Raw genomic sequence first — 17,623 nt, 5'->3', positions numbered from 1 at the left:
TGACATCACGTGCAGCCATCTGTGGAAACGATGGCATGCAAACAACCAATTCCCAATTGATGTGCGTTCTCACGGTGCGATATGTAGTAACAACTTGTAGCATACGACAATACAGATCGTAACAACTCGTATCTCCTGAGGTCTGTCAAGCAATCAATGATGTACTTCGAAAGGTTGGTTTGTTGTTTAACGCCGCACTCAGCAATATTCCAGCTATATGACAGCGGTCTGTAAATAATCGAGTCTGGACCAGACGATCCAGTGATTGAAATCATGAGCATCGATCCACGCAATTGGGATCGATGACATCCATCAACCAAGTTAGCGAGCCTGACCACCCGATCCCTTTAGTCACCTTTTACGGCAAGCATGGGTTGCTGAAGACCTATTTTACCCCGGAATCTCCACGGGTCCCGTGGAAGAATAGGTATTCAGTAACCCATGTTTGCCGTGAATGGCGACTATGCTTGTCGAAAGAGGCGACTAACGGGTTCTGGTGGTCAGGCTCGCTGACTTGATATGATGCATGTCATCATATCCCAATATTGTGGATCGATGCTCATGACTCGATTATTTACAGACCGTCATATAGCTGGAATATTGCTGAGTGCGGCGTTCAATAACAAACAAATCAAACCCAACCAATCCCAGGTCACACACTGCATCAATCAAACAGATCTAGACTAAATTTAGGCTCCAGACTGTTGATTAGTTGGTTGGTTGGTTTGTTGTTTAACGCCGCACTCAGCAATATTCCAGCTAAATGACAGAGGTCTGTAAATAATCGAGTCATGAGCATCGATCCACAATATTGGGATATGATGACATGCATCATATCAAGTCTGCGAGCCTGACCACCAGAACCCGTTAGTCGCCTCTTTCGACAAGCATAGTCACCTTTTATGGCAAGCATGGGTTGCTGAAGACCTATTGTACCCCGGAATCTTCACGCTTCTCGAAGGGACTTTGTGCAGGTACTAAATTGTTTACATATAAATAGGTTTGTTTGTTTGTTTGTTTGTTGTTTAACGCCGAACTCAGCAATATTCCAGCTATATGACGGCGGTCTGTAAATAATCGAGTCTGGACCAGACAATCCAGTGATTAATATCATGAGCATCGAGCCACGCAATTGACCTCTCCGCATGGAACCTTAAGCCACGCCTTCAAAGAGGTCACGACCTTTCCACCACTTCCTTAGACAAACTTATAAACAACATGGCTGCCTCTTGTCAAACTCGGAGAGCTTCGTTGGCGGATTTACAGGCTGATTTGTCGACTTCTTTTATGAAACAGGTGTCATTTTCAATGAAAAGTAAACAGCAAGGGTTTAAGTTTTTTAGTGAGGGGTACTTCCATTCAGTAAGCATGACTTACGGAGAGAATGACACCATCGTCAGTAGTGCCAAGTGCTATCGCAGTATGAAGAAAAACGAGCCGCCCCATGCTGTTCATGTTGACATCAAGCCTGAAGAAATATCCTATGCCTATTGTTCATGTCAAGCAGGGTAAGTTGACCGTTTACAACCAGGTTTGTCTCGTTACTGTTGACAAGATGCATTATCCCGTAATATTTATTGTTGATACAAACGTATCAAGTTCCCTAATTTCGTGATACATTCGTTCAATATGCTGAGGCTAACAGGATAATAGTTACATCTAGAGGTAATGATCATGATAATAAATTTGTGTAAAGACATTTCACTCATATCTCCTAGCGAAAGAAAAGTTATTGTGTGTTAATTTACAGTACTGGACTCTTTAAGTTTTCCATATCAAAAACACCTTATCACCTGTTAAAAAAAAGATCAATACTAACATCTGATATATTTGTCAAATATGCAACTAACTTTTTAGTGTTTTATTTGTATGGATTATAAAAACTTGCAATCTTATTTAGCATCAATTTTGAATTTCTCTAATTTTTTCAGAGCTAGTGGATCATGTTCCCATGTCATTGGATTCATCATAGCACTGCAGCAATGGCAGTTGATGGGTTTCACTGAGGATCCATCAAAGCTGTCCTGCACATCACTTCCAGAACAGTGGAGCAAACCTCGGTGTACCAAAGTTGAAGCAGGCGATGTACCACATTTAGTTTTTGTCAACCCCAAACCAGACAGGAAAAAGAAACCAGTTACTAATACATTGACAGAATGCAGGTACTTGATTTATACTGATTTATTTCATGAATTATGCTTTCCTTATTTCGCTCAAAGCAAACAAATGTATACATAAAATTCACTGGTATGACATGTATCATAAACATTTACATAAACTAAATAAACTTTGATTATATAAACTAAATATACATTGATATAAACTAAATGATAATCATCATGTTCAATGGAAATAGATGCCATAATATGATAATTATCATGCTTATCACTCTTAAATGTATAACATGTTCAACAAGACACATTTGAATTCATCAACGGCATAAACTTCAACAAGGAAGTGAGCTTTCATGTTTGCACAATAAGTTCTCTGGATTAAGAAAGTGAGATAGACAATTACATGTTACAGAAATGTACGGGTCGAGGAGACAGATGTTGAACATCTTCAAGGCCTAAAACACCTTCCCATTGGATACCTTGTGTGCAACCCCTCAAAAACTGTGCACACTCATGTTGGACCAGTCCCTGTTGGCAGTGGCTTGTCAACGCATGTAAGTTTAGCAATGGTTTTAGTGTTTGTTAGAATTTGACCACAACCTTTACCTGCCAAGCATGTTGTAACTCAATGGGAAATGACTGGATATATCCAACCTTAACATGTTTGTTATTAAGGGGTAGCCACCGGAGATATTGAGGATGCTATTATAGTGAAACTCCTAATACAGCAATTCAGAATTTTGTACAGTAATTTTACTCTATATCATTATTACTGGAGGATGTTTTTCACATGGTGTGACCATTATCAAGGTCCCATTGTACACTGTCAGGTTTTAACACTATAGTAACAGTAAATCATGGTAAATAGGGCTAAAGCTACATGTTTATAAGCTCAGTTGAAATCAGGGACAATGTCCTATCTAGAAAAGAAAAGCTGGAATTAAAATTACTTCATGTGTTTGGGCGAAAGGAAGTTTGGATTAAAATCACTTCATGTAATTGAATAGGTGACAGGTCACATAAAATTATAGTTCAAGTGGTTCAGTTTTGACAAAAGTATTATCATGATTATTTTTGAATTTTATTATTATTATTATGTAAATTATGTAATTTTACATTGCTACCTGTGAATCTGACCTTTGGCCCAAGCTCAAACAATGCTAACAAACATGTGACAGCAGAACCTTGGTATGCAGTACAAACACAAATTTAGCCTGATAACATGATAGGTCTAAAAAGAATTTTGCAGTGTTACAAAAACAACTACCATTGTAAAAAAAACCAAAGCAAGATAAACATATTTTTATTGCATATATAAGGTTTGTGTGCGCACTTTTGATGTGTGCGAAATACGCATCAGTCGGAAAGCGCACATTAAATCTCAGAAGTAACTAACTAACAAACTAACATGTGATGTCCGTGTGCGAAATACGCTACAGTCGGCAAGAGCACGTTAAATCTTCTATATCAGTCAGACTTGTGATGTGTTTCATTCCCGGTCGCCTTATACACGGAGTATAGGATTTTGGGTTGATTTTTAAGGCGTGTACAGGGGGGTCGTCTTATACCTGGGGTCGCCTTATACACAGCGATATACGGTACATGTACTGTGTCTCAATTTACTTCTTTCTGATACAAGGAGGCATGAAATTTGTCAGAAAAGAGCAAACATACCAAATTTGATCAATTGAAGACATCATTGATAGCTGAATGCGGCCACTGAGAATCTTGAAACTTTTGATTCTGCGTATAGCTCTTTCGACATGTACTCTGTGCCCAGCAATCTTCTGAGTGAAGATGACATCTTTTTGGCTCATCTGTACACCAGACTTAGCAAATGGTGGTATATTCAGTCGAAGCCCTGTTTTCTCTACTTCTGCTTCAATATCAAACCCCTTATCTGCCATAATTCCATCTCCCTCCTCCAGATAACCAATCTCAAGAAGATCAATCAGTGTTGACTGAAAACCTGACTGCTTAAATATTTCTTTGTCTGACATTGCCCCTGAGAACAGCATAGAAATAAAAATAACTGAGCCTCTCGGATCTACAGCCACTAATGCCTTCAATGTGTTAGTGGACTTGTAATTGCTGTACGTTTGAGTTTGGGTATTTAGTGAAGATGGTTTTTCAATTCTAATTTCTGTGCAGTCAACAATAGGAAATGTACTTGGAAAATCTTTCCTATAGTCCTCTGGCATCCTTTCATACAAGACATCTCTGTGGGGCCAGATGCTTAACTCCCCAAACCTGAGAAACATGTAATTTATCCAGGAATTGAAGATAACACCTGCAACTTGCTGAGTAATTGCAAATCTAAAAGCCAAATCCTGCAAGTGAAAATTATTCCTCAGTTTGCAAAGCGTCAAAAACAACTGATTTTCAAGGGAAAGTTTCCTAATTTTGGACAATTTTCCTTTCCCAAGATACCTAAGAGGACATGATTGAGGATCTGGAACTAAATACCTAAATATGGCAATGAAGGTTTCTTTGTTAAAGCCTGTGTAGTACCGAATAAGCTTAGCATCTTCCAACATAACATCAATTGAAAAAGTAAATGTTTTTTGCTTTTTTAAATGTTCACATTCCTCTTCAGTATTTTTCAGCTTTCTCTTGACATCTATAAGCTCCAAACTGCATTTTGACAGATCTCTCTTCAGGCTCTCATTCTCTGCAATAAGTACTATCATATCCATTGGGTCGATCCCTGAAACATTTAAAAGTAAAAGGAAATCAATTCTGCCAAATACAAATTGATGTTATAATGTAATGACAAATAAACATTGTTAATTTGATCTCATGTCAGTTTGCTTTTTATTTCAGGCAAAGTTTTTTGAGACTGAGCCAATAAAATCTGTTGGCACTAGATGTGGCAATCTAGCTTTTCCCCAGGCCGCCACAGTGACCCTTGGAGCAGAGTACCACATCGAGGATACGACACAGGAGCAATGTGAACAGTTAGAGCAACTAACAAGGGACCAGACCAACAGTCAGTTGTGGTTTCAAGCCAGGAAACACAGGCTGACAGCATCCACATTTGGGATCATACTCAAAAGAAAAACCATCACAGAAAAGTTCATCAACAACATCATAAATGAAAAGGCTTTCACATCTGCTGCAACCAGCTATGGCAAAAGTAATGAAAGACAAGCTATTGAAAAATACATTAAGCAGTCAGGTAATCATGTTCATGATTGTGGTCTTGTAGTGAACAGAAAGTTTCCATTTCTAGGAGCTACACCAGATGGGAAGGTGTGTGAAGATGGTATTACAGGCATCATAGAAGTAAAATGTTCATACTCAGCCCGAGACATGTCGATCAGTGATGCCTGCTGTTTATTGCCAAAGTTCTGCTTGCAAAATACAGATGGGATAATTTCAATCAAGAAAACTCCCCATTATCATGAATATTTTTATCAAGTTCAAGGACAACTCATGATTTCAGGTGCTGCCTTTTGTGACTTTGTTGTTTTCACAAAAAAAGACCTTTTCATACAAAGAATTTTTCCTCTTCCTGTGTTTATGCAACAAATGTTGGATGAATTGAGTGCTTTTTACTTTCAGCATGTTAAACCAGTACTGTGTTTGCCAAGTTCTCATAATGTGTGTACACTTACAGCATGAGTCAGTCTGACAATCAGTTGTCACGGTTGAACTTGTATGCACAGCAGTGGCAGAAGGTAAAGATGGGTTGTCAGATTTAGCTATCTTTTCTGTTGGCTCCAATCTGCAACAATATTTGAAACTATAAACTTTTACAAAGTTACTATTGATTGTTGTTTGAGAAGATAAAATTAAACCAATATCAAATATTTGTGTGTCTGTTATTTGAGTTCATACAGTATAATGTGCATGAGTGTTATATAACAATGTTTAATAGCAAAAGAGGATAAAGTGTGACCCATATAGGTGCTGACTGGATTCATACATTACCTTATCAAACAATTTCACATCATACTTGGTGTTAACGAGAACTAAAGACACTCAACAAATCTAATAAATTTCCCTGTGTGCTATCTCAACTTGTATTACCTTCCAATCTCTCCAACTTTTTTGCTAACACTGAATTTTCACATTAGCCAATATCGTTATCAAACTTTTATTAAATGAACAAACAATTTAAAGAACAAAAGCCATACCTACCTACCCTATTTATTGTTTGTTACATGCAGAACTCATTTATTTTTATTTCATCCAAATTAACAACATACATTTCCCCTGGGCAGTATTCATTACAAGATGAGAAAATCTTATTTATGAACTTATGTGAACAAGATGGAACAACTGAATCAACTGTAGAAATTTTACAAAGTATTTGATCATGTAAATGGATAATCAACTTGTAATGTACCAATCAATGGCTTCTTACAGTGTACACAAACCTCTGAGTTCCATCATGGGTGGGCTTTCTTTTTGTAGGGGGCTTCCTACTCAGTCCAGCCTTGTCAAAGTGATTGGCAGGTAATGGGTCTGGATGTTGCTCACATGGAAAATTGTTGACGAAGTGCTGAAAATCAAATTTAACACAATAACCTCTATTATGTGGATAAACCGATGTATAATGTATATAAACACAATGAATTCAAAAGTTTTCAATAGGTTTGTGAAATCTTTATATACATAGATCTATATGTTCGACGATTACCAACCCAGGTAATTTATATTCACTACTTGGCCAATGGTAATAGGAAAACCGATCGCTGCCAAACAAAACTTCAATGACGTATCCATCTATAAAATTGATTAAATGTACGGGAAATGTACCTTTGTGCAAACATATCTATTGCAGTTGATGTTTGACGGATTGAGCTGATTATGCGGTCGTCCACAAAGTTTTATCCACCGTAGGCACTTCTCGTAGTCAGTCTTCGGTTTTGGAAACGGTATGAACTTGACACCGCCTCCTAGTCGTTCAGGATACCTGTCATCACTATTGCACAGACCGTGACTGCACCTCTTTACCATTTTTTCTGGATAAGTTGGCCGATAGAACGATTGCGTAAAGCGCGCCAGCCAAACTTAGACAAGCTTGTTTGTCTAAGGAAGTGACTGCAGTCAAAGTATGCGTGCGCATACTGTCAGAGCGACTCGCTGATTGGTCAAGTCAGCTGTCAATAAAATTCGACGGAGAGGTCAATTGGGACCGATGACATGTATCAACCAAGTCAGCGAGCCTGACCACCCGATCCCGTTAGTCGCCTTTTACGACAAGCATAGTCGCCTTTTACGGCAAGCATGGGTTGCTGAAGACCTTTCTAACCCGGAATTTTCACGGGTTATATAAATAGTTCATACCTATTCATCAATAGTGTAAGTAAATACTTCAAATTTGTTGAACAATATTTTTTTATCATATGTGAAATTATCTATAACATTTCATTTGTGACTGGGTCCTAGTTATGATCATTCGAGTATATTAATACTTTAATATAGGTTTCACCTAAATCAAAATTCAATAAAGATAAAAAGGACAAAAATAATTTATAAATTTTTAGTACTTCTTTGATCTTGACGCTTTCTGTAAAAAGCGACTCTGCTTGTTGTAGTCCGGCTCGATGGCGTGGATCGATGCTTATGATGTCAATCACGTGATTATCTGGTCCAGTCTCGATTATTTACAGACTGCCATCATATAGTTGGAATATTGGTGAGTGTGGTGTTAAACCACAAACATCAAACTGACAACACATCAATATTTGCTGTTTTCCCCTTTCGATTCCAAGCACATAGAAAAATGAACATTTATATTTGAAACAAACTTGTGACAAGGTAATATTGAGTGCTAGTATCACATTTTTTATAATTTATTATTTCAATCTTGAATTTCATTAACTGCTACCAATATTTGTCATTTGGCACTAACAGCATGAAAACTAAATCTACCTACACAGCTCCATTCTGTTTGAAGGATTTGATTGTAAATCTATTTCATAAATCATTTCACGGATATATTTCAGTTATCCGAAAATGAACAGATTTATAAAAAACTGGATAATCCTTGATCTCTGAATCATGTTTCTTTCATTTTTATTCCCATTAGAAGGGATAAATTATTTATTATGAAAGGAGCCATGAAGAATTTTCAGATTTATAGTGAATCTACACTTGCTAAACTTAAGACTACTAATCAATCAAAAGAAAAAAATACTTACAGAACATGCAAGGTAAGTACTTTACAATAAAATTACTATGCCTCATTTTCAAACTGATACTCCATTATTAGGGTTTGAATTCTTAATTTTAGTTCTTGTCTCAAGTTTTCTACTCTCTTTCGTTCCAACCCAACTTGCTGTCCAAAAAGTACATCAGGATCATTTCAAAAGTCATTCTTTTTCCTGTTCTTTTGATCAATTAAACTCAAGGTCTTATACATAAGACTTTCCATGTCTGAACCTTCTGTTGACCTTCACCTTTTTCACATGTTTCCTGCACTCTCAAGGCGGCAAGAAGTCAGCAAAAACGAAATTGTGTTGTACATTTAAGAAAATCAATCTAAATCACTTCTGATATATTAGTTAACCATGTATCATAAAATTCCAAATTGTGCTTGAATACTCCATATTCCCGAGGCAAGAGAGTTAATTGACTTAAAAAGTCCAGTTTCCTCTTTTATAGTCAGTTAACTCACTTGCCTCGGGAAGATGCAATACTCTGGCACATATTTCAGGGCAGAGTTTTGTATTGTCAACAGCAAATAGTTGTTTTCTACTTGACATACATTGTTTGAATCTCCAATAATATTATATGTAGCGATGTAGGTATTTGTGTAATTTAATCTTAATATTGAAAACACTAACCTTTTGACTGCAGTCGTTGTCAGCGGAGTCTGTGGTGCACTCCGTGTTGCCTGTGCATTCAGTGTTGGTGTCAGTATCAGCATCATTGATAGCTGCTGCTCTGCTGGGGATGGACATTGGTTCCCTCATCTGAATAAAATGTAAATTTCATTTTAATTAACACAAATGGTAATTGGCAACATGGTGATTATTGTTATTCATGAACATGCCATACAGACCACATTCAATGCTTCATAATCATTGTACATTGCAAGAGACTCGATTATTTACAGATAGCTGGAATATTGCTGAGTGCAGCGTTAAACAACAAATAAACAACAAACAATCCAACCAACCAACATTGGAAGAAATAAAACAATTATAATTAAACCAATTTGTTATTTCATGTGTTGTTTCTTATTTCATATTAGTTTTCAATTTGTCATGTGAACTCAACTACCATATCTAATCAGAAAAGATAGATAAACTATCTTATTATCATTATTATTATATAAATAGAGGAATTGCATAACACGCTAAAATTCATCGATACACCAGTTTATGGTTACTTTCACTATGTATTCAGTATTTATTCATATAAAATAAAGCTCAGAAAATCATAAGCATTAAAAATTTGTTATATTTTGTATCATTGGTGCACATTTTCAAGGCGTATCAAAATAACATAATTTTCGCCAGATGAAATCGGTGCCGTTTTGCTGAGGTGCCAGTTTTAGCTTGCATATGCAATAAAATTATAGGAGACAACCATACCACCGACTATTACCAGATTGTTAGCAGAAGGTCGCTTGAAAAATATGTTGACACAGTTCTCGATTAAAACGTTGCACATGACATCTCAAGAATGGGTCGAGGACCGCGAAGAACTCCCACAATGATTGATAAACATTATCAACGCCAGTTCCATTTTTCTCCGATTGCGTGATCTTACGTAGCTCGCGGCCATAGTAAGTCCGAAGACTGGCAATTTTTGACCCACCTTGTTCCACTGAAACAAAAGAATGTCAGACATTAGGAGAGTAAAGGAATTATTTACGGTTGATAATTACAGCCAAAATTCTGTCACTATAATTTCATAACTCGTAGAGAAAACCTAAAACCTGCATGTAAACAAAACGCACATGTCGTCTGCTGGGTCAGTGTGACCGAGGCTGAACTCACCTGTCATTTCTCTCCGTGGACATCTGTTGCGCGATCATTCACTGCGCCGCTGGTCTATTGTCCCGTTTGAAATAGGTGACATGTCGGACATTCCATAGGCATTCCTGGGACAACTAAAAGCTGACAAACCGTTCAGTTTCTTCTCTGGAAAGACCACGTTTCTTCAGTCGTGGTTTGGACATGATGTCAACACAAACAAAGGGACGTCACTCCGGGCGTCACAAATCTACGCGATTTGATTGGCGGAGATATATGTCGTACAACTCGGCTGCAACTAGGCTAGCATTCGTCACCACTCACCTCTTTCCGTAAGCTACAAGAAGACCCCACCCATCCACCCACTATCGATGAATGTTATGTGCGAAAATACGACAAACCAATCAGAATGCGCGTATGACTTCAAGTACTTCGGTCAAAGAATCCCTCACGAATAATTTCAGATTTAAATATGTCATGCATTTAAAAATATACCCAACATACAGTTAAATGAGTTCAACTATACTGTATAATAATGTAAGTCCCAATGTGTTTTCAGTAGCATCGGGAATATATATGATATATGGAGGAAATATAGGTGAATCATTACGCAACGCGTTGACAATTCTTTTAGCGATGCCCGTTTGCGCTTAGACGGAACCCAGTCGCAAAAATGGCACGAGTCGCTATTCGGCTTGTACCGGCATAACACAAGTTGGTCACGAATGCCAGGCTAGTGTAAGCGATTGAAATCGTTACGATTAGGGTGTTCTGACGTTGCAACTGTGTTGCATGCTACAAGTTGTTACTACAAATCGCACCGTGTGAACGGACCTTTATTTACCTGTAGTGATATCAAGAATCAGGTGTTCTTCATACACATTTGAGTTGTACACACACCTTCGCATATTTTCAGTGTCGGATGAAACACGTGAGAGAGGTTTTATGAGTTTTAAAACCCGAATCCAATTGATAATCCCCTAAAGAAATCGGGGAAAGTGTTTTATCTAACTAATGAACAAAAAATAGGAATTAAAAACAACATTTATTCACAGTTTTATGTTTCAAACATACTTTCCATGAACTTTAGGAAACGGGCTTAAAATTTCTGTTGCTGGCGTACAGATACTTGAAAAAGATATTCTTAAAAGCATTGTAATTTGCCAGCGCTTCTGTGACCCGTGAAGATTCCGGGGTAGAATAGATCTTCAGCTACCCATGCTTGCCGTAAAGAGCGACTATGCTTGTCATAAAAGGCGACTAACGGGATCGGGTGGTCAGGCTCGCTGACTTGGTTGATGCATGTCATCGATCCCAATGCAATTGCGTGGATCGATGCTCATGATATTAATCACTGGATTGTCTGGTCCAGACTCGATTATTAACAGACCGCCGTCATATAGCTGGATTATTGCTGAGTGCGGCGTTAAACAACAAACCAACCAAAGCCAGCGCTTCTATTACGAAGGTTGCAAGTTCAATCCACGGAGATATACAGAAAACATTAATTTGTCATTTGATTTGACATCATTCCGCACATTGCATCCAAATATATTTCTTGCGAGAGACATGCACATGTGACAATATCAGCGGAATTATATCAATAAAATCACCCGGATATACAATTTTTTTTTGTAAATTATACAAAACCCCTGGGATAATATATAACGTCCCCCGGATATTACACAAAAACCCAAGCATATTATAACATCTCTACTAATGAGATTATAACCGATTGGAGAACATTATGATGACGTCAATGGAGGTGTATTTTCAGGACCACAGATAGATTTATTGAGCTCGTATTGGCGGAAGCGATCGTAAAATCTGTAGTTTTTGCTCATTGTGATAAGAACGCGTGGTATCCAATCTTCCCGAGGCAAAGGAGTTAACTGAATATGAAAGTCCAGTTTCCTCCACGAACTAGGCGGGAGTTATGAGTAATATTTGGGCTGGTCTAAGGATTCTATGCATAGTCCAATCAAAATCAAGTAACGAAATCGGTCGATTGCAAAGCATGTGTTCTTGTTTGTTTGTTGTTTAACGCCGCACTCAGCAATATTCCAGCTATATGACGGCGGTCTGTAAATAATCGAGTCTGGACCAGACAATCCAGAGATTGATATCATGAGCATCGATTCACGCAATTGGGATCGATGGCATACATCAACCAAGTCAGCGAGCCTGACCACCCGATCCCGTTAGTCGCCTTTTACGACAAGCATAGTCGCCTTTTACAGCAAGGATGTGTATCGCCTTTTACAGCAAGGATGTGTACCGACAGCTTAGCGTCAACAGATTTCCAAATCTGTTTTTTCACGTGATTTGATACACTCCCCAGGTAAGACCCGTTTTATTACAATATAGATCTTGATTATCAATCAGATCGTCTTCAATGGGCGACGCCATTTTGATTGAAGCAAATACAAGTGATATGAGAGATGAAATCTGATTGGTCAGTAGGAGGCACATAGAAGGGACAAAACTCGTACTAGCCACTGGTGGCACCCCGATGGAACACAGAAATTCCAGCCTTGGTCGGCAAGGATGGAAACTGGACTTTTACAGTCAGTTAACGCCCTTGACTCGGGAAGATGGTAGTATCCAAGAAACCGTCAGGTTGAATATTGTAAATACCCTTGATCGATACAGCACGGAGAGCTGCAGGACAAATCGATTTCCCGAATAAAGATGCATCAACATTTCATTCGATGGATGCAGTTTTGTTATTATTACTCACATTAACTTATAAAACGAAAATTATGATCATAAGTTTATATACATGTGGCACGCCCGGATGTTAAACGTTGCTTTGTTTTAGATACATTTTCAAATTCATGAAACAATAGAGCCATTCATACTTTAAAACGCAGAATGGTGGCCTTAGTCTCTTACGTACATTTGTTTGTTTGTTGTGTAACCCCGCACTCACCTATATGACGGCGGTTTGTAAATAATCATGTTTGGACCAGACAATCCAGTGATCCACACAATTGGGATACGATGACATGCATCAATCAAGTCAGCGAGCCAAATCAGTCTTTCAAGCAGTCGCACATATACACACAGTCCGGTGAAAGAGTTAGTGAGTTTGGTTTAACGCCGCTTTTAACAGTATTACAGTTATATCGCGGCGTGTCAGCTTAATGTGGGAGGAAAGCCCGAAGTGATACAGGTCTCAGACGTTTACCGCTTCGGTGAAACCCACAAGCACGGGTATGGTGCTGACACACCTAGAAAAATAACCGATAAAAGAACAATTCTATAATATAAAACTTCAATACCAGAGAAAACCATATTCACTTACATGACGACAGTCTGTAAATATTCGTACCTGGATCAGATAATCCAGGGATTAACATCATGATCATGGATTTACGCAATTGGGATAAAATGACTTGCTGTTAGCCTAACCTCGGTTGCTGAAGAAACAATCTAACCCGGATCTTCACGGGATCTCTAAATGTGAAATGAAATAAAATATGATGATAAAACAAATGTAGGTATCAAGGACATTGTAAATGCATTATCATGCGGTTTCCTTCTAAACTGGGGTAGAATAGATCTTCAGCAACCCATGCTTGCCGTAAAAGGCGACTATGCTTGTCCTCACAGGCGACTAACGGGATCGGGCGGTCAGGATCGCTGACTTGCATGATGCATGTCATCGATCCCAATTGCGTGGATCGATGCTCATGATATTAATTACTGGATTGTCTGGTCCAGACTCGATTACTTACAGACCGCCGTCATATAGCTGGAATATTGCTGAGGGTGGCGTTAAACAACCAACCAACCAACCCCAATTGATAATAAAAAGCATTCCGTTTCAGTGATGCATTCATATCCCCGTCACCGCCTTTTGCGCCAAATGAAAATTTGTTTCGGCGGATAAACGAGATTATCCTCTGGTATTGACGTTGTATAATTTTACACCCCAATACACCGTCATCAAAGACTTTAACCAGACGCTTTGGTCTCCTCTGTCTTTTGAAAAAAAGAACAGTACTTCCAGTATGCTGGACAGAGCGTTTTTCAGATGTTTGTAGTGTAGTTTTTCTTCGCAGCAAGTCGACATCAAGCGAACATGCTTGATTGAATGCGTTTAATGTGTGTCTACGTCTAGTGTAGTTTTTCTTCGCAGCAAGTCGACATCAAGCGAACATGCTTCATTGAATGTGTTTGAAGTGTGGCTGGTGCACTGATAATTACGTTTCACATTTTCGTAGTGTACATATATTCACAACAGGTAAACAACACATCAACGACGCGCAAGCAAACCCTTGACTTCAAAACACAAGAACCAGTAAGGGCTCTACTCCTCGAAACATACGCATCATTGTTTACGAGCTGAATTTGAAAGCGGTTGACTATGCTCTGCATATCTCTCTATCTGATTACTTCGCTCAGCGTTCACGTTATAAGCTCAAAAACATATTACCTCGCGGAAAAAGGAAAGCTTGGTATCGATCACATTCTCTCCCGTGCGACTTTGAGTTGTACAGAAGACTGTATTCTCTTTTGTGATGGAGAGAAAGCCGTTACTGCGAACTATGATGTGACGAAGGGGACGTGTGTCTGTCACTCGGTTTATCCCGAGATGCTCTCTCTGGTGACACAGGCAAACAGCTTCATGTACGCCAATCAGGGTGAGTAGTATTTATAATAATTTTCATTATACATCCTCGAGTATCCAAGGTAGTATATCTCCATTCTATAATGACAAATACCTGGACCCACTAGCTTCGTTTTGGAAGTGACGTTACCAGCTAAATTTCTCCTATCACTAACTCAGCCTTAACAATTTCAGACAAAGAGAGTAATTCGATTGAACCCCGTACCATTTCAATCCGGCTAACTCCTGGCTATAGTAACAAAGGTGATCAAGGCATTTATCTAATATAATGAAGATATACTTATGAGTTACAATGTAAAAACCGCATCTGCAATATTGCAGCCATATTGTTTTGGTTTGGTTTGTTGTTTTACGCCGCACTCAGCAATATTCCAGCTATATGACGGCGGTCTGTAAAATAATCGAGTTTGGACCAGACAATCTAGTGATTGATATCATGAGCATTTGGGATCGAAATAGGTGGCTAACGGGATCGGGTGGTCAGGCTCGCGGACGTGCTTGGTGCATATCATCGTATCCCAATTGCGTGGGTCGTTGTTCATGTCAATCACTGGATTGTCTAGTCCAGACTCGATTAATTAAATACCGCCGTAATATACTTGAGTGCGGCGTTTAACAACAAAACAAACCAACGCAAAGAAGATATAATACAGGGACTTGATAATCGAGGATGTTATATAAAATGCTTAAATGTGTCATTATCTTACAGTTTGTAGAGCAGCTGCTGGCTTTGGGTACGTCTACAACAACTCCGCGCACTTCTGCTACAAAGTACAGACGAACATGGCCACCTGGTTGAAAGGCCGTGAGGTATGCCAAAGCGAGGGTGGCGACCTTGCCAAGTTAGACACTCCCGAGAAGCGACAGTTAATGCGAGAGATTGTTGCAGCAGGTAAATAATAGCGACAAAATACTCTTCATATTTATTGGAAATTCATTGCTCAAAAGAAGTTACCAAAAGCAACAAACCCTTTCAATATTCATAAATCGGGGGCGGTCGGGTAGCCTCGTGGTTACAGCGTTCGCTCGTCACGCCGAAGACCCGGGTTCGATTCCCGACATGGGTACAATGTGTGAAGCCGATTTATGGTGTCCCCCGCCGTGATATTGCTGGAATATTGCTAAAAGCGGCGTAAAACCATACTCACTTACTCACTATTCACAAATCTCTATTGTACAATTTCGACGATATCATTTGCCTGTGTTTATGAATCACTATCAAAGAGTGAAGATACCATGGTGTTCGGGAAAAGGTGAGAGTATCCTGACCCACCGTCACAAACACATGCAAAGGCATGTAAATTGTTCAGTTAAAAAACACATAAACATACGGTAGAAGTCAAAATAGGGAATTGCATCAAACATCATTTTTGTCACTGATGCATCAAATTTGGAAATTTCCTCCACATGTCTACCATGAAAAAAATTGAACGCTTCACTGAGTCCTTGAATGTTGTAACCCTGATCAAAAGGCTTCTGAACAGGAGACTTATGACGCTCTTTCAACTCTTGGTAGAAAGAGTAATATGCGACTGAAGATTCCGGGGTAGAATATATAGGTCTTCAGCAACCCATGCTTGCCGTAAAAGGTGACTCTGCTTGTCGTAAAAGGCGACTAACGGGATCGGGTGGTCAGGCTCACTGACTTGGTTGAAGCATGTCATCGATCCCAATTGCGTGGATCGATGCTCATGATATTAATCACTGGATTGTCTGGTCCAGACTCGATTATTAACAGACCGCCGTCATATAGCTGGAATATTGCTGAGTGCGGCGTTAAACAACAAACAAACAAACAAACCAAGAAAGGGTATGCGCAGTTGTACCTCGGTTAAACTTGATCAATCCCCTTCCGAGCAAGAGACGTAATGCTTGAAGAAAGAAATATATCTAAAATGTGGAGGCAAACACGTTTTTTCCGATCACGTTTATTGTTTACACAATTCAGATGGAGCCAATGAATACTTCCTTGGAGCAACAGACATGGCCGAGGACGGAGTATGGAGATGGACAGTGGACGACACAGTCTTTCCGGAGTACACAAAGAGGGGTCATTCCAAATGTCTCGAAATTGAACCAAATTTGAATTTTGATGACACTGGATGCCACAACGAAGAGCAAAAATACATCTGTGACATTTCTCTTCAGTAAGATTATTATAATCAGCAATTAAACCCAGAATGTGCAAATTCTTACCAGGAAATTAAAGCAGCTACTCGTCGCACGTGCTTGTTGTTTTCTCCATAGGTTAATAGACCCGTGAAGATTCCGGGGTAGAATAGGTCTTCAGCAACCCATACTTGCTGTAAAAGGCGACTGTGCTGTCGTAAAAGGCGACTAACGGGATCGGGTGGTCAGGCTCGCTGACTTGGTTGATACATGTCATCGATCCCAATTGCGTGGATCAATGCTCATGATGTGAATCACTGGATTGTCTGGTCCAGACTCGATTATTTTACAGACCGCCGTCATATAGCTGGAATATTGCTGTGTGCGGCGTTAAACAACAAACCAAACCAAAAAACATAAGTTAATAGCTATCAGTATATGCTAGGATGTGCTGATTGTTACCAGGATACACCTGGCACGTGACCCGTGAAGATCCGGGATAGAATAGGTATTCAGCAACCCATGCTTGCCGTAAAAGGCGACTTTCCTTGTTGTAAGAGGCGACTTACGGGATCGGGTGGTCAGGCTCGCTGACTTGATTGATGCAAGTCATCATATCCCAAATGCGTGGATCGATGCTCATGATGTCAATCAATGGATTGTCTCGTCCAGACTCGATTATTTACAGACGGCCATTTGTTAAACAACAAACAAACATCTGGCACGTGCTCGCTGCTTTCTTCATGAGGTGAGGTGAGGTGATATGGGGTATAACTTACTTATATAGCGACGTGCAATGCACCTGTGTGTGTGTGTGCATGTTGCTGCTT

General features: G+C 39.2%; 3 protein-coding genes across 7 annotated transcripts; 2 read left to right on the top strand and 1 right to left on the bottom strand.

The window, feature by feature from the left end:
* The first annotated feature begins 936 nt into the window (after positions 1–936).
* Positions 937–5,402, top strand: LOC125376954. 2 transcript variants are annotated; one of them, XR_007219424.1, is made up of 3 exons: positions 937–1,508; positions 1,932–2,668; positions 4,938–5,402. XR_007219424.1 is itself a non-coding variant. In XM_048389604.1 (3 exons), the coding sequence occupies exons 1-3, from the start codon at positions 1,219–1,221 to the stop codon at positions 2,705–2,707; spliced, it is 702 nt and encodes a 233-aa protein (XP_048245561.1). In that variant the 5' UTR covers positions 940–1,218; the 3' UTR covers positions 2,708–3,087. The 2 variants fall into 2 exon arrangements, 1 of the variants encoding a protein (XP_048245561.1); XM_048389604.1 differs by lacking the exon at positions 4,938–5,402 and having other exon boundaries at positions 940–1,508; positions 1,932–2,162; positions 2,527–3,087.
* Positions 2,166–8,896, bottom strand: LOC124123830. Of its 4 annotated transcripts, none has more exons than XM_048389586.1 (5): positions 6,879–8,863; positions 6,497–6,621; positions 5,732–5,841; positions 3,717–4,821; positions 2,166–3,381 (listed from the first exon to the last, which is right to left on the bottom strand). In XM_048389586.1, exons 1-4 carry the CDS (start codon positions 7,077–7,079, stop codon positions 3,734–3,736), a joined length of 1,524 nt encoding a protein of 507 aa, XP_048245543.1. In that variant the 5' UTR covers positions 7,080–8,863; the 3' UTR covers positions 2,166–3,381; positions 3,717–3,733. The 4 variants fall into 4 exon arrangements, with proteins under 4 accessions (XP_048245543.1, XP_048245550.1, XP_048245545.1 ...); XM_048389593.1 differs by having other exon boundaries at positions 6,484–6,621; positions 6,879–7,844; XM_048389588.1 differs by having other exon boundaries at positions 6,484–7,845.
* A 5,361-nt stretch (positions 8,897–14,257) lies between these two features.
* Positions 14,258–16,998, top strand: LOC124131118. Its single transcript, XM_046494212.2, has 3 exons — positions 14,258–14,697; positions 15,394–15,576; positions 16,633–16,998. The coding sequence occupies exons 1-3, from the start codon at positions 14,421–14,423 to the stop codon at positions 16,833–16,835; spliced, it is 663 nt and encodes a 220-aa protein (XP_046350168.2). The 5' UTR covers positions 14,258–14,420; the 3' UTR covers positions 16,836–16,998.
* Positions 16,999–17,623: the final 625 nt, after the last annotated feature.

Source organism: Haliotis rufescens, unplaced genomic scaffold (genome assembly GCF_023055435.1).
Source record: "Haliotis rufescens isolate VD_foot unplaced genomic scaffold, xgHalRufe1.0.p SCAF_10, whole genome shotgun sequence".
In the NCBI taxonomy this organism is placed as follows: domain Eukaryota; kingdom Metazoa; phylum Mollusca; class Gastropoda; order Lepetellida; family Haliotidae; genus Haliotis; species Haliotis rufescens.
The sequence above is the reverse complement of the archived record's forward strand: the minus strand, read 5'-3'. Positions and strand labels throughout refer to the sequence as shown.